The 18557-nt window shown below is 41.9% G+C and overlaps 1 protein-coding gene across 8 annotated transcripts in view; it reads left to right on the top strand.

Annotated features, from left to right (window-relative positions):
• Positions 1-18557, top strand: part of GULP1 (GULP PTB domain containing engulfment adaptor 1) — a 1895686-nt gene that overhangs the window by 1519277 nt on the left and 357852 nt on the right. For all 8 annotated transcript variants that reach the window (XM_069225937.1, XM_069225932.1, XM_069225939.1 and 5 more), the window contains one exon: positions 14853-14924. In XM_069225937.1, coding sequence (XP_069082038.1) covers positions 14853-14924 — 72 coding nt within the window. The remainder of the gene's footprint in view (positions 1-14852; positions 14925-18557) is intronic.

Genomic DNA, 18557 nt, shown 5'->3' with positions numbered 1-18557 from the left:
AGTTAGGGCTACCAGAGATAGGGTTTCTTGGATTTTTGTCCCTTAATAATTTTGCACCTGTTTGACGAATCTCCACAAAACGTTTGCAGACCTACTGCACCTATTACATGGTTGGAGCATAAAATGTTTTTGGTCAGGGGATGCAAAGAAAACGGCGGGTCCCAAGATACACTTCAAATCTAAAGCATTTTGCATAGACATTTGTATTTCATGCAGCAGCAGCAGCAGCAGCAAAATGGCTGAATGATTTGTAATGTACTTCCATAGCAATTTACATAAGACTATGTTGACGATTCATTTTTTGCTATTACAGGTGATATTCTGAAGTGGTTATGAAGCTAAAAGGGTCAACAACTTAGCAACCGGTCCCAGGATGCTTGTTTCCGGTCCAGTGAGGACCTGGCTTGGCAGTTCGGTCTGGACTGTTCCCTTGAGGAACAGGGTCAAGACTGATTTGCATATGGCTGGGTCCAAACTGGGGTGGCATGGTGAGCAAAAGAACGATGGATTAAACCCAGATCTATGACTGGGGGTGAGTGTTTGACAATGTTCAGCATTCCGTCCATCACTTGTTGTTTTTGCTTTGTCACCCAACAAGCAAATCCATAACAAATACAACAGATAGTGAGAACAAAATCACATTAAATCTGATTGCCACTCTGTAGTTATAGTTAGGATACCCAAAAGACAGGAGTTACTCAGATATTAGCTTCCTAATAATCCACCTCTTTGATGAATCATTACAAAACCTTCCAGACGTAGAGCATTTTCTTCATTTTGAGATGACATACACTTTTGTGGGGAATCGTTAAGGGGGTGCAAAGATAACAGAGGGTCCCAAAATGTGTTTTTCCACCAATGCATTTGCCACAGACTATTACATTTGATGAGGCGTGAAAATGGCTAAATGGATTTACATGACATTTGCAGGATTATTCAATATGGTGCAGAGAATGCTTTCAGGGTACTGCAGTTATGTATGGTAAGTATTTTTAAGGTATAGGGCATTTAGACTTAGTGATATCTGTCAGTGCAGTAGTTTCACAGAATTTCACAAAAAATTGCAAAACTACTGTGGTACATGGCTGTAAACCCATTAAAAATATATATAAAAAAATACAAATGCAGTTCCCCACTTATCACTTTAATTAAGCCAAATTGTAGTAAAACAACATGGCTGCCTTTTCATTGTCTAGAGACATCCATTACCCAATTATATACTGGCTTGTCATCACCATGTACTACAGCATACTTCAAAGCTACCACAGTGTACCATGGTCTAAAATGTAATAAAGCCTTAGCTGTATTTTTGGATTGTGGTACCCTTGTGCCACGCATCATGTTGCATGGATAATTCAATACTTAATTCAGATTTACAAAGCAACGCAAGACCACCAGGCGTGGCTCTAGGTTGAATGGTAAATCTGGTGAAATGCAAGGCAGCTCAATGTTTTGCATTACTCTGCACACCACAATCTGCATTCCTGTTAAATTTCACATAAGTTCATATACCACAGCACTGTATCGACTTCGTTATATGCCATTCCACTATATGCCACTTCACTCTGTGCCTCTCCACTGTACAGTACTCCACTCTGTGCTTTTACACTATACTCAATGCCACTGTACACCGCTACACTCTATGCTGTTACACTGTATGCACCTCTACTCTACACCACTCCAGTCTAAGTTACTCCACTGTATGACACTCCACTGGGTGCTGCTCCACTATACGCTATTCCACTCTGCTCCATTCTACTGTACACCACTCCACTCTATTCTATTTTAATGTATGCCACTCCACAACACAGCACTGTATGCCATTCCACTGTATGCTACTCCAATCTATGCCACTCCAATGCCAATGTATGGCACTCCAGTCTACGTCACTTAATTCTGTGCTATTCAATTGGGCACCACTCCAATGTATGCTGCACCATTAAATTTTATTACACTCTACCACGTGCCACTGTACATCACTCCAGTCTATACTCCATTATACGACACTCCACTGTACACTACTTCACTATGCACTATTATATACTATTGCACTCCAGTGTACAACACTACGCCATTTTACGCTATTACACTGCACACACTGTACACAACTCCACTCTTCTTCAGTCCACTCTATGCTATTACACTATATGCAGTCCACTCTACCCCTCTTCAGTGTATGCCTCTCCACTGTATGCCACTCGCTATATGCTACTCCAGAATATGCTATTTCACTCTACGCCATTCTACTATATGCCACTCCACGCTATTCCACTGCATGCCACTCCACTCTAGTGTATGCAACTCTGCTGTACCCCACTCCATTCTATGCTATTCCATTTGTCGCCACTCAACTATGTGCTATTACACCGTACCCTCTTTAAGTGTACGCCACTTCACTCTACCCACTTCACTGTATGCCACTGCACTGTATGCTTCTCCACTATTTACTATTCCAGTCTAAGCCACTCTCCTGTACACCACTCTGCTTTATGCTATTCCACTGTAAGCCTCTCCACTGTACCCTACTCCACTCTATGCCACTCCAATGTAAACCACTCCACTTTGCGACACTCCATTCTATGTTAGTCCATTGGATACCACTCCACTCTATGCCATCCCACTATATACTATTTCACTTTACTGTACTCCACTGAACACCATGCCAGTCTACTCCACTCCACCATATGTCACTCCACTGTACACTATTCTTCTCTACAATATTTTTCTCTCTCTACGCTATTCTATCCTTTGCCACTCTACTGTACTTCACTCTACACTATTCCACTGTACATCACTCCACTCTATTCTATTACACTGTATGCAACTTCAATTTTAGTCCCTCTACTGTACCCCACTCCACTGTACGCTATTACATTCTATCTCACCCCACAATACATCACTCCAATCTAAACTGTACGCCAATCCACTGTACACGACTACATTATATGCTATTAGAGTTTACTCCACTCCACTGTTTGCTACTGCACTGTATGCTATTACACTCTGGCACTCCACTGTATGCCACTCTAGTCTATGTTGCTCCACTCCACCATATGTCACTCCACTGTACAGTATTTGTCTCTACAATATTCCTCTCTATGCTACTCTATCCTATGCCATTCTACTGTACTCCACTGTATGCTATTCCACTTTATGCCACTCCACTGTATGTTAAGGCACTCAATGTCACTGTGATGTATTCTCCTCCACTCTATCTAACTCCACTCTACAAAACTTTACTACGCTCTACCCACTCTGCTAGACTCTACTGCACTCTACACTACACTCTCCAAATTTCCACTCAGCTCTATGCCCATACACTCTATTGTACAGTACTCTACTCCACTCTACAAAAGTTTCCAACACTGTATGACACAACACTACACTCTACTGTATGAGACACCACTCCAATTTAGAACAGTTTTCTCAGTGCTAATTCACTGTACCCTACTACACTGTACACCACTCAACTCTATGCTATTTCACTCCACTGTACGGTATTCCACTGCTGATTTTTCATATTAAAGGGAGCTATGTGAGCCCCCCCCCCCTGATCCTGTTATGGCCCTGGGAACCCCATTCCACAGTCTGTGTATGTATCTTAAAAGGGGTTGGCAGCCATGTGGCCCCTTCTCTGAGCCATGTTAGGTCCCGAAGACCCCATCCCAAGGGACTACATTTAACATTGGGGGTGCGTTGGTGGCCATCTATGGCATCCACCAGCAGTACTCTTTAAGAAAACTGCAGGGTGTACAAAATGCTGCAGCACATCTCTTGAAGAAAATTCTTAAGTTTTTATCAGTAGCTGAAGCACTGCAGGAGGTGCATTGGCTTCCTGTAAAAAAAAGAGTTTTGTTCAAAGCACTATGGGGGTTATTCCAACTTTGGAGGAGGTGGTAATCCGTCCCAAATGTGACGGATTTACCACCAGCCGTATTACGAGTTCCATAGGATATAATGGACTCGTAATACGCCTGGTGGTATATCCGTCACTTTACCGTCACTTTTAGGACGGATTACCACTTCCTCCAAAATTGGAATAACCCCCTATGTCTAGTGCACAATTACTTATATGGCAAAAGTCCAGCCTATTGTGTAAAACACTGTACCTCGTGTACTCTAAGGAGACTCCTCCGCTTAGCTTCCTCTAGGTCTCTTAATGTTGCCAGATTTAGAAGAAGTTGCTGGGAAGGTAAGACCTTTTCCCCTATCTCATCTAAAATATGAAATAGGCTACCTCTTGAATTAAAATGTGAGTCGAATCTTCCTTTTTTTAGGAAGCTTCTTAAAACTTGTTTGTTTTCTTGTTGAATCTAGTTGATTGGGTTCATTTTTGGTCTATCCCTTTATGCATTTGTAGACTTAGGGCCAAGACACTGTCTAGCATTTTCGCGTTCCATAAGAATTATCAATATCAATCAATACATAATGTTGGGGGCTGCGGGAGGAGCCCCAGGGTCCCTGCAGCCCCAGTCCACTCCACGCATGCTGCTACTTCGGGCAGGAGTAAAATCTTGAGGTGTTCCTATGCTTGCATCAGTGCCTGCAAGCAAACAGATGTCAAGTTTGCTCCCAACGGGTGGGGGCATTTTTCGACTCCCAGCCGGTGGGAACATTTTTGTGCTCCTGCCTGCTGGAAGCAGCCTTGGTGTTTGCCCCCAGAGAGTGGGAGGTTTGAAAATGCTCCCAGCAGGTGGGCCCAAACACAACTTTCCCTGCCTGTGCCGGTTCAGACAGGGAAATTACTGTTTCTAAGTGGTGTGCTCCCTGAGATACACTTTGTAAGCCAGTCCTGGGCCATGGTGTCCCCGCTGTCATAGAAGGCTCAGAGAGGTGGATCATGTGGCCCCTCCCTTTTAAGATGTTTATCGACCTGTTGGAGGCTGCACATTCTGGTTGGCTGTGGAAGGGCCCCAGCCAGGCAGAACCTACTACTCCCGTCAGTGGTGGATGATAACAATCACTGTTTAACCTGTGCTCATCCTTGGGTAGCTTGGCACTGAGCAGTCAGGCTTATCACAGAGGCATTAAAGCATTGGCACCGCACTTTCACACAATTAATACACTGAGCATCACAGAAGAGACTTCCCGCTTGTGGTATGCAAACACAGTTTGTATTCAATACACACGAGTTAACACAAAATAAAAATCATGAACTTCTGTGCATAATTCACCCTTGATAATATTACTATCAGTACTAGGCCTAACCACCTTAAAATGACATCAGTAGCATGCACGCTTGGGAGAAATCCTACATTACCCCCACCAGTACTTATGTGCTGTGAAACGTCAGAAATTTGACCACCCTGGCAAATAATATAATGCAATGCCACACAGTTTTAGGATGCACCCTGGATCACAATGATTCAGAAATATCTGCACACAGATAATGACCACACTTTTAGCAGCATCATGGGCGAAGGCCACATGTGGTCAATGTAATCCTTATCAAGCAGTCTTCATGCAGGCACTGCCACATGCACACATTCACTGAACTCCATTATGCGGTGCTATGGATATCACACAGGTCCCAATGGAGCATACTTACACACTCACACAGCACTGTAATGCAGTGCAATTGACTTGCTGGTCAGTGGGTAGCACAATGCAGACCCCATGGCCCAAAACCTCTTCCACCCTCTTCCCCCACCCGACTACCCAACACCCAGAGTTTAGAAAGGGATCACCTCCCTCCCTTGAGATTAGGCTGCTCTCAGCCAGAGTCACACTTAGTTGAGGTCCCAGGGAAGAGGGTGGGGGGTAAGTAGCAGGACTAATTAGGAGGCAGTTGACCACCCAAAGGGGGTTGGCCACCACTCAGGAAGTTCACCCACAGGATGTGGAGCAGATGCAGCTGAGGGCAATAGTTTGATCAATCAAAGGATTCCCTAATGTGCCTTTCAGCACCAGCCCAGTTCTGTAAAGCACTGTGGAATGGGTTAAACAGCAGTCTCTTGACCTACTTCTAATCACTCTCTGAAGTGTTCCTTCAGCCCATTCAGTTATTCTCGCCACACACGCCCGGTCCTGTCAATATTACATGGCACATGCTGTTGTCGGGAACAAGATGAGGATGGGGCAGGTAGTTTGCCACACATAGGGCCCAAAAGGAACAATTGATGAAGACGGGGATGTAGCAGGGTAGCCTCTCGGTAGTTAGAGGCACCCGTCAGGCACTTGTTGATCACAGTTCAATCCATGGAATTCCGGGCACCATGTCTGGTGCATGATGATCCAAGTTGCACCAGACAATTCTGGTTTCACCCACAAGGGTGAGTTGCAAATTAGGTGCCTCTCTCTAAATGGGTCACAACAGACAGTTCTGATCACTTACAATGAAGTTACCAACCTGTGCCTCCCAAGAAATGAGGCACCACGTCTGGTGTGCGCTGAATCGCACCAGACAGTTCCAATCACACACAATCGAAGAGATGCAAATTCAGTACCTCCCTGGAACTGAGGCACAGCACCTGGTGTGCATTGATACAGGTTGCACTAGACAATCCTGGTCACACACCATGGCAAAAGTTCAGTAGTGCCGCATTGGGTAGAATGAGCCACTTCTATAGTTTTGCGCCCATGGGTCGCAACCTGTGAATCGGACACTGCACACAATAAGCATGCAGTTGGCATGACGCAGGAGGGAGCTGTAGCATGATTGACAAACCGGTGAATCCGCTCACCAAAAACAAGACACTTATGTGTGCTGAGGTCACACGATGCAGGGGCCACAATTCTTATTTTCGCGCTCACTCCAACCCAGCAGATGATGTGGGCACTTATGAGGGCACCGCTCTCCAAGTGTCACAAGCAAATGGTGTGGGTCCCTTGTGGGAGGTCTTTGATGTCCCTGAGACCTTCCCAAGAGAACAGTGGGCAAGCTAACAAACCTTTGGAGAGAACATGTCAGAGTGCAAAACAGCAGCAGGTAGTCTGCTCAGGCCATCCCTGATGCCTTTTAAATGATTGGGGAGGTGGTCCGCACAGCCCCTTTAATTTTAAAATGTTTATTGGCCCCACGGAATAGGGTCTTTGTGACATTTTAATTACTTGGGTGGGTGTCTGCACGACCCCTTGATTTGTTTTCCAAATTTTGGACACAGAGGTGGGCTACTTAGGGCCTATTATAGCTCACAGAGAGGGGGACTTCTGGCCACTCTCCCACTTAAGTACACATTTCGACCCTGGGAATTTGTTCCCCAGGTCCTATAGTTGATCGATGAAGGGGGCTACCGCCCCAGATAAACAAATATTTTTGACCCATAATTTCTAAAAAAAAAAAAAATAAAAAAAAAAAATACTGAGCAAATTTACATCAAATCACAAAAAACATAGCCTGAGGGCTAAAATCTAGTTTCCTGTTGAATTTGGTGTAGTTCTGTTCAGCAGTTTTTGCTGTAGCACTTCTTAAAGAAATCTATGGAAAATGCTTGGGGATTTTACATTTTGGTACCACTCGTTGCATCTCGGCCCCCACATGACAGATCGCCCTTAATGTTTCCATGCATAAACTAGTTAAAAAGTGGCAGCTTTCTAGAATATTTTGAGGAGATTCATCAAATGGGGCAAAAGTTATTAACAACACAAAAAACCCTTTTCTATAGAACAGCTGACCTAACTAAAACTACTCAGTTACCAAAAAATGGTTGCAAACATTAGTCTGAGGTAGCGTGTGACAAGTATTTCCTTTTATTTAGGTGATAAAAAGCAAACCTGGCCACTGCAGTCTTGGTCATAACATAACATATATCTCCCCTAAAAGTGTTTCAAAGCACATTGGAAGATGTGGTCCATGGATTTATTATGTGCTAAATTAGTTTACCAAACTCAAACAGTCCCCTTCAGGCCCTAATTACAATAACTCCTTTATGGAAAATTATACTGCTGAAAATAAAATGCTGGAATCCATGCATTTTTTTCACTAACCCTGTGTGGGGGATTGCACCTTATGGATCATCATTGTCATTTAATTCTTTGATAATATTCTTCCCTAAGTGAATCTCCTTTATGTGTATATATCAGCCTTTACAGTTTTCTAATTGCGTACCTGTGCAGGAGTTTTGCTTTTCAGTCTTCATGCCCAGTGCCATGTTATCTTTAATCTTGTGTTGAATAATTCACAAATTTGTGGTTGAGAAAACGAATGTCAGATTTGTGTTTGTACTGTAGTTTTTTTGTATTACCAGTCAATGATTCTTTTCTTTTATCATGCTAAATGTATACATTGAGTTATTTGTCATTGTTATGCACATGAGGTACAAGGGTCTGAAGCTTGACATTGCATTATCATTCAAGTTGTCTTAATCCTCAAGTCTGATTGCCACCGCATTCTCGACTTGGTACAACATCTGTGCTGTAGTACTTTGTGGTTTGCTGTTCATCTGAATGATTATTTCTGTAATGCTTAGTTGTTTGATAGGCTGCATCCTTATTGTTTACAGCTCTTCCATGCTTCCAAATGCTTTTGTGTAGCAAGCATGTTGTGCTACCAATACATTTCAAATGGCATTTTCTTTCAAAACAACAAATTGTGTTCACTTTTCTATTTCGGTATTCATTTCAATATGCTTCGCATTTCCAACAGCTATAAGTGTTTGAAGCTCATAGGTTTCATGGGTATCCAAATCTTCTTGTGACATTTTTCTTCAAAATGGCTTCTGATTAGCACATTGTTTAGTGCTGGTGCTGTAAGAAATGTTATCAATGGAAGTTCGCCTATAAATTCCCCAATAAATGCCAATCTTTTTCTATTTCTAAAATGTTTTGTTTGCTCCTTGTTGTAAGTAATGATCAATTTTATCTTGTTGTCTTGTCATTGAACCTTTTTCTTCAGAATTTGCAATTCAGATTTTTGCTCCATTTGACTCTCTCCCAGCCTTGTTGAATAGCTTCCTTTTTGTACCCTCTATTATTAGAAATGTCAATGTTAAAAATTCACCATAAGGAATATTACTTAAAAGTGACCTTTGATTAAAACTACTTTCATGTAGAAAACTATGTGTAGAGGTCTTCTTCCAATACAAGCTTGATTTCACTGCTAATTACCTCCCTATTTCCTTACCATCACTTTTTTTATGAGTTCTATGACATCATTGATAACATAATTGCAGCATCTGAAATGCCATGTTGGTAGCAACACTGTGCATGGCAAGGACACGAGGTATAGTGACTTAAGATAAAAATAACTGGTGAATTTCAGTGGTTTGGTTTGCTTAAAACAACATGATTTAACTGACATTTTCTGCTAATTATAATGTCGCTTTAGCTTTTCTTTTTTACAGTGATTTTCTAAGGTTACTTTTAGCCTAAAGTAGTATAGTATTAACAATACCTAACAGTGGCATCACTTTAACCTTTGTTTTTTTCAGTGATATATATATATATATATGTATATATATATATATATATTTCTATGTGTATAATATTTATAGTTATAGTTAGTATTGTGTTTCCATGGGAAATTTACTTTTTGGTTGCTAAAAATGTTGGCGCCATCGATGAATCTAGAAATCAAGGCAAAAGTGGTCCTTGACTTAATAAGGAGAGAAACCCTGGGAACATTATTTAAATGTGACAAATGTATCTGTCCGGCAGCAAGATAAAGCGAAGGATTACAAAGTGGCCATTGCTAAGGCAATTATCAAGACAAAATAAAAGAGTACTTAATGCCATATTATTATAATCAAAGAGTGTCAATCACTTAAAGCATGTGAAGTCTGAAGATCACTAAGTGGCTAGCAAAGGAGCTACTGTGCTTAAAATTGACAATTGCTCTTTGGCACTGAATGTGGAATCTGCAAGTATATGGGCTACCTGTGTGAAAATTTGATATGAACAATTAACTTTTTGGCTGTCTTATACTTATGAGCACACATTTATCTAATGTTTGTCTTCTTTGTTTCAATTGCATTTGTCTATCAGTAGGTATGTTTCTTTTTGTACATTGTTGGTAATTAAATGTAAATATTTATATGATCCTTGGTTTATTATTTTGTTATATTGTCTATAGAATATGTTACATGTAATCTCTATGTGTGTAGGGAATTGTTATTTACTTAATGTTTGGTCCTTTATGAAAAAGCAATTAATTTTTACATTTGGAGAATATTATGTTAAATAAAGCAAATATTTCTCTATGATGATACAGTAAGCAACAATTTTATATATTTTGAAAAATTTAGGAGAGATACATCTCATGTTTGAATGTTATCATCTGATGAATCTCCACGAAACATTCCAAAAAAGTGCTACTTTTTTAATAAGTTTGCTGTTCAAACGTTTTGGGTGGTTTGTCAAAAGGGGGGTGGGCACATTTTCCCCATTCATTTTTCTATAGGAACTTTAGACACAGCTATAGCCCAAATTGCTGAAGGAATTTACTCTAAATTTGGTAGAAAGCTAGATCTTGGTCCAGACAGAGGGTTTGTGTGAGTTGGTGCACAACTGCTCAGCAGTTTATGAGCAATTAATGTTCAAAACCTTGTATATATCAAGCCATGGAGCCTCTACAGACCTGATAGATATCATACTGAGATCTGGTTGGCTACCACCACATCAACAACAATGTGGTGGCAGCCATCTCAGGACTCAGGACTTAGTCCCTAGTTCTAAAAATCAATATGTGAAAAAAGGTATCAGGGCAGGAGATAGATATCCTGACTCCCTAGGCCTGGTGGTGGAGACCATGCTTGGGGCTAAAAACAGTTTTTTGTTTTTTAATTTTGGCCCACATTTGCAAGGGATCACCAGCAAAAAGTTTGGGCTCCCATTCATTTCCAAGAGTATCTCCCACAGAGTACATATGATATTTAAGAGGCGAGGACATGTGGCCTTCCCTCCTCACTTCTAAAAACGCCCTGGGGACCACATCCCCTGAGGCCTTGTCAAAAATAAAGGGGTGGGGCCACATGGCCCACTCTCCAAGCCCCTAAGAAGCCCCATAGTCTGTATCCCCCTAAGCCAATATTATTTAAAAAAAGGGAGGGAGGGAGGGCTACATGGCCCACCTCCCTGAGCTCGAAGAGACCCCAGGAACATCTTCAAGCCAAGGCTGCAAATTTAGAAATGGTAATGGGGGTCCACATGGTTCCCCTCCTAGAGCCATATAATGAACCCCATAGGCCTGGTTTAGGTTTGGTCTGCTTACCTGCCCCAGGCATAGTCAGGGGATCGTCAGTGTTGTCCCACCTGATGGGGGCACAAAGCAGGTTCCGCTGGATGGGAGAACAAAACTTTTCCTTCTGTGCACCTTCAGGCAGGGAAATACTTTGAATTGCCTCCTCCCTGCAAGAGCAAAGGAAAAGTGCTCCCTGGGTATGGAATCAGTGCTGGTGCCTACTGCACACACTTTGGGTGCAGACAGGGGAGCTTGTATGGCCCCCAATGAGGGATGTGCTATGAAGTGACCGTGATGGGCACCAGGCTCTCCAATTCAAAATGAAAAAGACTGCTCCTATAAGAGCAGTGAGCCTCCAGGACTGTGGGAACCCTGGAATTCACTATTGGCCTGCATCAAAAGTTAAGGCGTGGGGTGCCCCGGTTGGGTTCCAGCACACACCTTAAATAAAACAAAAATAATAATAGTGTGGGCTGCCCTTGGATGGCAAAAGGGCACCTATTTACATTTTAAAAACCTAATGGTGGCTCCTGCAAGGCCCCAAGAAATGGGGCACTTGCAGGGAGCTGACAGGGCCATGGGTCCTTGGGAGTCCACCACAGCCCCTTTATACAAAAACATTTGGTGTCCCAGGAGTTGGCCACCCAGATAAATTTTTTAAAAAGCCAAAAAGTTAAAAAAAAAAGTGAGCTTCCTCAGCTGCTAATTTTTCCATTAACTGCACTTCCAAGGAACATCTCATTATGCCCTGAAAAGCTATTTACTCATTGCTTGTTTTTGGTGATGTCCCTATGCCCCTTGAAAGGTCAGGAGCACAACCAAGAATGTTTCTTTTAAATTCTGGTGGGGGCCATAGACGTTCTGTAGCCCCCCAGAAACACTGGTAAAAACAGTAAGTATCCTGGGTCATTGAACCCATGACCCCAGAAGAACTCATCATATTTTTGTAAAGTACTTTCCAAACATGGGAGTTTGTTCTATAGCTAGTAATACTGTACCATTTAGGGGCTGATGGCATGGCTCCATTTTATGTGGCCTGAAGACTTATAAAAACAAATACAAGGTCCTCTTTAGGTTGTTTTTATGATTAAGCTTTTTGAGCTACAAAATTGGAAAAAAATGAGTCAGGGTCATATTTTTTAAGAAACAAAAGTGTGTCTCTGGCTATTTATTATTATAGTGTTCACCCACACAATTCAATAACAAAAGCTATGTATAAAGAAGGAGTCACAGGAATGTATTTTAATAAACGTTTGTTGAACACGTTTTAAAAAGCATTAATAAACATTGTTTCATAATTTTTTAGAAAGAAGATAGATCTGCTTTATATATACTAGGTTTGGTGTCTGGGGAGGGGGAATTTGGCTCCAGGTAGTTAGGGGAAGGGTGTTTGCCTTCCGGGCTTGGCCACTCCCTCACTGTGCACTTCTAATTACCCCACATATTACATCTCTCATGATATGTTCTATGACATCATTGATAATAACACTGCAACATTTGCATTGGAATTATTGATGAGAATACTGTACATGATTGGGGTGTGAGTTAGTTACCTTAGGGCATGACTTGTATTTACTTGTGAAAAGTATAACTGGTGAATTTCAGTGGCCTTGTTTGTTCAAAACTGTATGTTCTAACTCACATTTCACCTGACTACAAAGCCCCTTTACCTTTTGTTGTTTTCCAGTGACACTGTAAGGTTTTTGAGTATAAACTAAGATATGTATTCAACAAATCTTCATTAAACTTTCCCAAAAAGTTAATCCACTTTGGTTCCCGCATGGAAAGTTTTAAATGGGGTAAAAAACAATAGGTGCCCCGAAGCGTTTACTGCCCTTGTTAATTCCCACTGAAAACATTGTGTGCTTTTTGTGATTAGGTGTAAATTCTTTTGGCCATTTTTGTGAAGTTACCTTTGAAAGAAGAGCTTCGGTTGGTCTACGTGGGGTTAAAAAGATAGGTATATGAGGGCGAATGGTCCTGCAGGGGTCTCACGGTACCAAAAACTAAAAACAAATAAGTTCTTCTGATTGACTCAGGGATTTTTTTCTCCCTTTTGTCATTTAGATGTAGAAGGACTGGTCTGTGTCCTGCAATACCGAGTTATGTGATTGGCTAACTACAATTAAAAAACAAACTTGTGTTCACCATTACAGGACTGTGGGAGTCAGCCCTTGAGTCCTCAAGAAGTTTTCAGAATATGATTAAGGGGACAGCAATACATGGTGGTAGGGTTTCCAAAGGGACACCCCTCAGAGGCCAACATAAATAGAATGTTTTTCATTCCACAGGTTAGGTATACTCCCATGAGATCTAGCCCAACCCTCTCATGAGGTACAGCAGTACTCTCACATGAGCAGCTACTAAAGCTTCACCCCGAGAGTACCACAATACTGCAGTATGCATGGCTGTTACTGCAGTACGTGAAAAAAAATATTTAAAATGAAAATGTGGTTTGAGTGTCTGCAGAGGGTTGGGTGCAGAACTTGCACCCAACTTAACGTGTGCAAGGTCTAAGGCCATGCACAGCGGGGAGCTGGCCAGTCACAGCTGGGTTGGTCACAGGGCCTGGCCAGAAACCAGGACCTTTAGCCAACCGTTCCCAGTAGGGAGCTGAATTGCCCAAAGACCAGGTCCTAAGTTCAAACCGAGGACATAGGACTCGTGCAGAGAGAAAGTTCAGGGCTTATGCTCAACCCACATTGTACACGGTCAAACGTAATGTGTGGTAGGTAATATCTATACAACAAAATGGTTTAGGCTGTGGCTGAAGGCTTCAATCTAACCTTCGCTAGTATTTTTCATCAAATGATGCTTACTTAGAATAATAGTAAACAATACGATTTGATTTCCCATTAAACAATTATTTCTTGGTTATTGTAGTATGTTCAGCAGTGCAAGCCATTGAACATAGTCACTCATGAGCAGAAAGAACATAATTTACAAGGACTGATTTAAGTTTGTGACTCAAAGAATGTGAATACGCATATACGTCAGGAGGTTATCCTGACATAATTTTAAAACAGTATATCATAATTTTAATTGTGTGTAAATCTCAAATGGGAAGGTTGTTGGTATCTGGAGATCAATACCATCAAATCGGTATGTTTTTTGATAGTCACAAACACTTTGCAAACCTGAAAATCGCAGCAGAAGGCCAGGAATAGTTCTGGGTTTGTGTTCATATATGGGAGAGCAACCTCTCTGCTCATAGTTGATTGTGGTTTAATGGAAAGGGGTTATTCGTGGGGGGAGGGCGTAGGCGGTAGAACACTTTCCATCTGGAGAAACACAAACAAGAACTTGCCAATTCCAAATGCACATATTCAGTGATATGCACCTGCTGCTGTTAAAGCCGACGTATGTGCACATTTCAGCAGGCCTTTAAGAATCCAACAATTGCTCCTTACCAGGAGTTTCCTGGGGTTCCTTGTGAATCACAACTTCGTCTGAAACGTGCACCAAACATATGAGCAAACGCCCAAAACTCTTTATGACTCGACCAAAATGCAAGTAACTCTGTTCAGAAATGTGCAGCTGAGATTTGAGTGCCATAGGCCCTCATCAACACTTTTAAAAATTAAACTATGCACATGAATCCAAATATTTTATTATTATAGCCAGAAAGTATAAGTTAGTTTGCATTTTTATTGTGCAGTACTTTTGCTTATCTTGAGTTGATTTAGGTAAACTTTGCATGTGTCCCTAATTATGTTTCTAATTGCAATTCTTCTAGTTTCTAGGCAGTACCGAAGTGGAGCAGCCGAAAGGAACAGAAGTCGTAAAAGATGCTGTCAGAAAACTTAAGGTACTCAATTATATACATGATACACAGCGCATGATGTGTGGTTGGAAGGATGTTATCTTTGTTTTGATGATATGTATGAAGAATTTCCATGTTGACCGCGAGGACCACCGAGGTGTGGTTATGGTGTTATGGGACATAGCACTTAGCAGTGTGATGGGTGAAGTGTGATAGGCTCACAGTTTATGGTTTCTATTAAGCTGTCAACTTTGGCCAGCTCTGCAGGTCCCTTTTTGGAGATTCTTCTTATGATCATAGTCCATTTAGCTGGTCACACACTTGGTTGTCCATTCTGGGAAGTTTTTTGTAATGTTTAAGGTCCTGAACACGAATAGGTTAGAGGGAGAGGTGGTGGAGAGATCTGCTGGGATGGAGTGTCGTGTTTTTAACGTCATCTCAAATCTGATTGTCATTGTGAGATACCAGAAGTGGCAGTAGTATATAGCCAGTCTAGACCTGCAGTGGCGAGCTATATTAGAGTCCTCTGTTGGACAGCAGTATGTGGCAGATCTCTTCAGTTACTCCACACCTGTTCAGATGATAATGGGCAGTTTATTGCTATGGACTAGTATACTATTGGGTGATGGATTTGGCCTGTAGCCGTTTTTTCTTTCACAAGTGTAAGCAAGTCAAGCAGTAAAGGGAATTATTAGGCAGCCTGTATAAACTACAATCAACTGTGACTGCTGCATGTTTTGATATTAGTTTTAGTTTAGGTTAGGTTATATAGTTTATTGAGATTGTATTACATAACACTTCATACCACTGATGAGGAAATATTATGCTTTACGCTAGGCAGCATGCCCCTCCAGGACCCAAGGTTAGTGTTTTTGCAGTTATTGGGATTAGTGGTGTGCACTTCTAGCACCATTTCATGTCTTTAGTCATTTCTATGTGATAAATTACAGTAGTAGAAAAAGAGGTGTGATATTCAGTGGAAGAGGGAGTATGAGAATGTCATGTATTGTTTAGCAGTGTTAATGGATACCCTACAGGAGAATAGCAATTGTTAGGGAGCAGGGACATGACATTTGAAGGAGAGGTTGTGATCTTTGAAATGAACTGTCGGCAGTTTGCAGAAGTTCAGTAAGAGGGATAAAAGCAAACATGCCTCTGACATAGGGTAGGCTGTGCTCAGAGATAGGAGGCATCCAAAAGATGGAAAGGAATTAAAGGGTCATTTAAAGGAGTTACCAATTGGAAGTTCCTTCTTGCAGGGTTTTTAGGAATATAGTAGAAGCTTTCCAAGATAGCATGCAACACTGTAAAAGGCAAACATTATTTGCATGTGTTACAGTACCACTGTATGCCTCTCAGAACAGGTAGGACTGGACTATCTCCAGTCTGAAACACACACAACATAAGCACAATGAAGTGTGAGATTCTGCATCCGGCTGTCAGTCAGCCTTCTTGTAGCAGTAATCAGACAAACAAAAAGAAAGGCCCTGCCTTGACACATCCTCTCTTGAGCATTAGAAACAAGAACCCCGCTCTTCACACACCATCCATCTCTGAAACCAGCTGTGCTCAGGAGGAACACATAGTTAGCAGTCCCTCCCCTCTGATCCTCTTGAATTTCAAAGGTGGAGCCCGGTCTCCATTTCCCCAAACCCACCGTCTGGTAAGCCATTGGAATGGAGACAAATGCTGCATTTACACTTTCTCCAGAGATAAACAAGTATTAAAATGATTATGTCTGTATGAGGACACATATGCCCATAGAGGGATAACAAGGACATTATCAGTGTATGTGCTAAGTCTGTATTAAGACATTTAGGTTTTTCAGCCAGATTAAAAATGGTTACATCGTGATACAATGTTGTACATAGGTATATATGAATGCATATGCACTGATCTGAAGAGTCTATCTGGGAAATCATATAACAGAATACACACACATCTATAGCATGATGCACATGCCAACACCAGAATGTGCATGTCCATATTAGGCTACTCTGTCTACCTATAAATATAAATTGACAGGCATGATGCTTAAAGATTTGCTTATCCAGGGTCTTGACGGCGATCTGGTGCATGAGCGGTGTTTGCAGGTTGATGCAGATCAGGCCTAAGTCCTGGTGCAGCTGTACCTTGTTGATGCAGTTGGTGCAAAAAGGCATGCCTATCTCATGGGTCACCTCTTTGGCTTCCTCTAGTGTGTAGCCACACAGCACCTTCAACACAAAGCCCTTTTCCTGCACCCGGTGGTGACAATGGTTAGATCTTTTTTGCCACAATCACCAATGCTCAGTGATAAAACTAGTTACAGCAAATCAATCAATAAGTGATTTTTAAAGCATGGCTAATCACCCATAGGGTCTCAAGGCACTGTTTGTGGGTGTGCTGCTCAAACGAAGATCCAGATCATGAGGTCCTTCCTGAACTGCTTCAGTGATGCGGTCTGCCTGAGTTTAAGCGGTAGTGTGTTCCATGTTCGGCCTGTGAGGTAGAAAAAGGATCTTCCTCCTGCTGTGCTTTTACGGATCTTGGGAATGTCTGCAAAGGTGAGCTGGGAAGAAAGGAGATGTCTGTTAGGTACTTAGAAGGTGATGCGGTGGTTAAGGTATGCCAGTCCTATGTTGTGTAGTGCCTTATAGGTGTGGATCAGGAGTTTGTATGCAATGTGCTTGTTAACTGGAGCCAGTGTAGGTCTCTGAGGTGGGAGGAGATGTGGCTGTGTTTGGGGATGTCCAGGATGAGTCTGGCTGCTGCATTCTGTATTTGTTATAGTCTTGGCTGTAGTTTCTTGGTGATGCTGACAATAGAGTGCATTTCCATAATCCAGTTTGCTAGTGACAAGTGTGTGGGTGACTGTATTCCTTGTGTCGGAGGGGATCCACTTAAAAATCTTTTGCACTAGTCAGAGGGTGTGGAAGCATGACTAAGAGATGTTATTAACTTGGCGGGTCATGGATCGAGAGGAGTCCAGGTTGATGCCCAGATTTAGTGCGTGGTCCATGGAAGCAGGGGCGTTTCTTAGTGTGGTAGGCCACCAGGAGTCTTTCCAGGTGGAAGGGGTGGAGCAAATTATGAGGATCTCTGTTTTGTATGAGTTGAGTTTGTGGCAGTTGGTTTCCATCCAGGTGGTGACTACTCTCATCCTGTGTGGAAATTTCTCTTGGCCTTTGCAGAGTCATCCGACAGGGAGAGGATCAGCTGGGTATTGTCAGCGTAGGAGACTATGTTTAGCCTGTGTTGTTTCTCTAGGAGATACATTTGGGCACATGTGCTTTCTATGGGCGATACATTTGGGCCTGTGTGGAACACAGCACTGCTCCATGTCTTCTGTTAGACATTGGGACTCTAGTTGGCAGTGGTATGCACCCTTTCCAAGTAGGGACCACAATCTTTGTTAAGGTAAGTCAAATACATGACCTTAATTAATCTGTGCTCGCCCTCTGGTAGCTTGACACAGAGCAGGCAGGCTTAAATTAGAAGGCAATGTGTAAAGTGTTTATGCAACACACATACAGCAATCACAATGAAACACGACAAAGAGAACTCCACACAGGTGTATTAAAAATAGGGATTATTTATCCGAATAGATCAAGACCAAAATAACAAAAATACAGTGAATATTCACTTTATAAAAGGTATGTGTTAGAAATGGGGTCTTTGGTTGACAGTCAAGTTACC

This window comes from Pleurodeles waltl, chromosome 3_1 (assembly GCF_031143425.1).
Source record: "Pleurodeles waltl isolate 20211129_DDA chromosome 3_1, aPleWal1.hap1.20221129, whole genome shotgun sequence".
Classification (NCBI taxonomy): Eukaryota; Metazoa; Chordata; class Amphibia; order Caudata; family Salamandridae; genus Pleurodeles; species Pleurodeles waltl.
The sequence above is the reverse complement of the archived record's forward strand: the minus strand, read 5'-3'. Positions and strand labels throughout refer to the sequence as shown.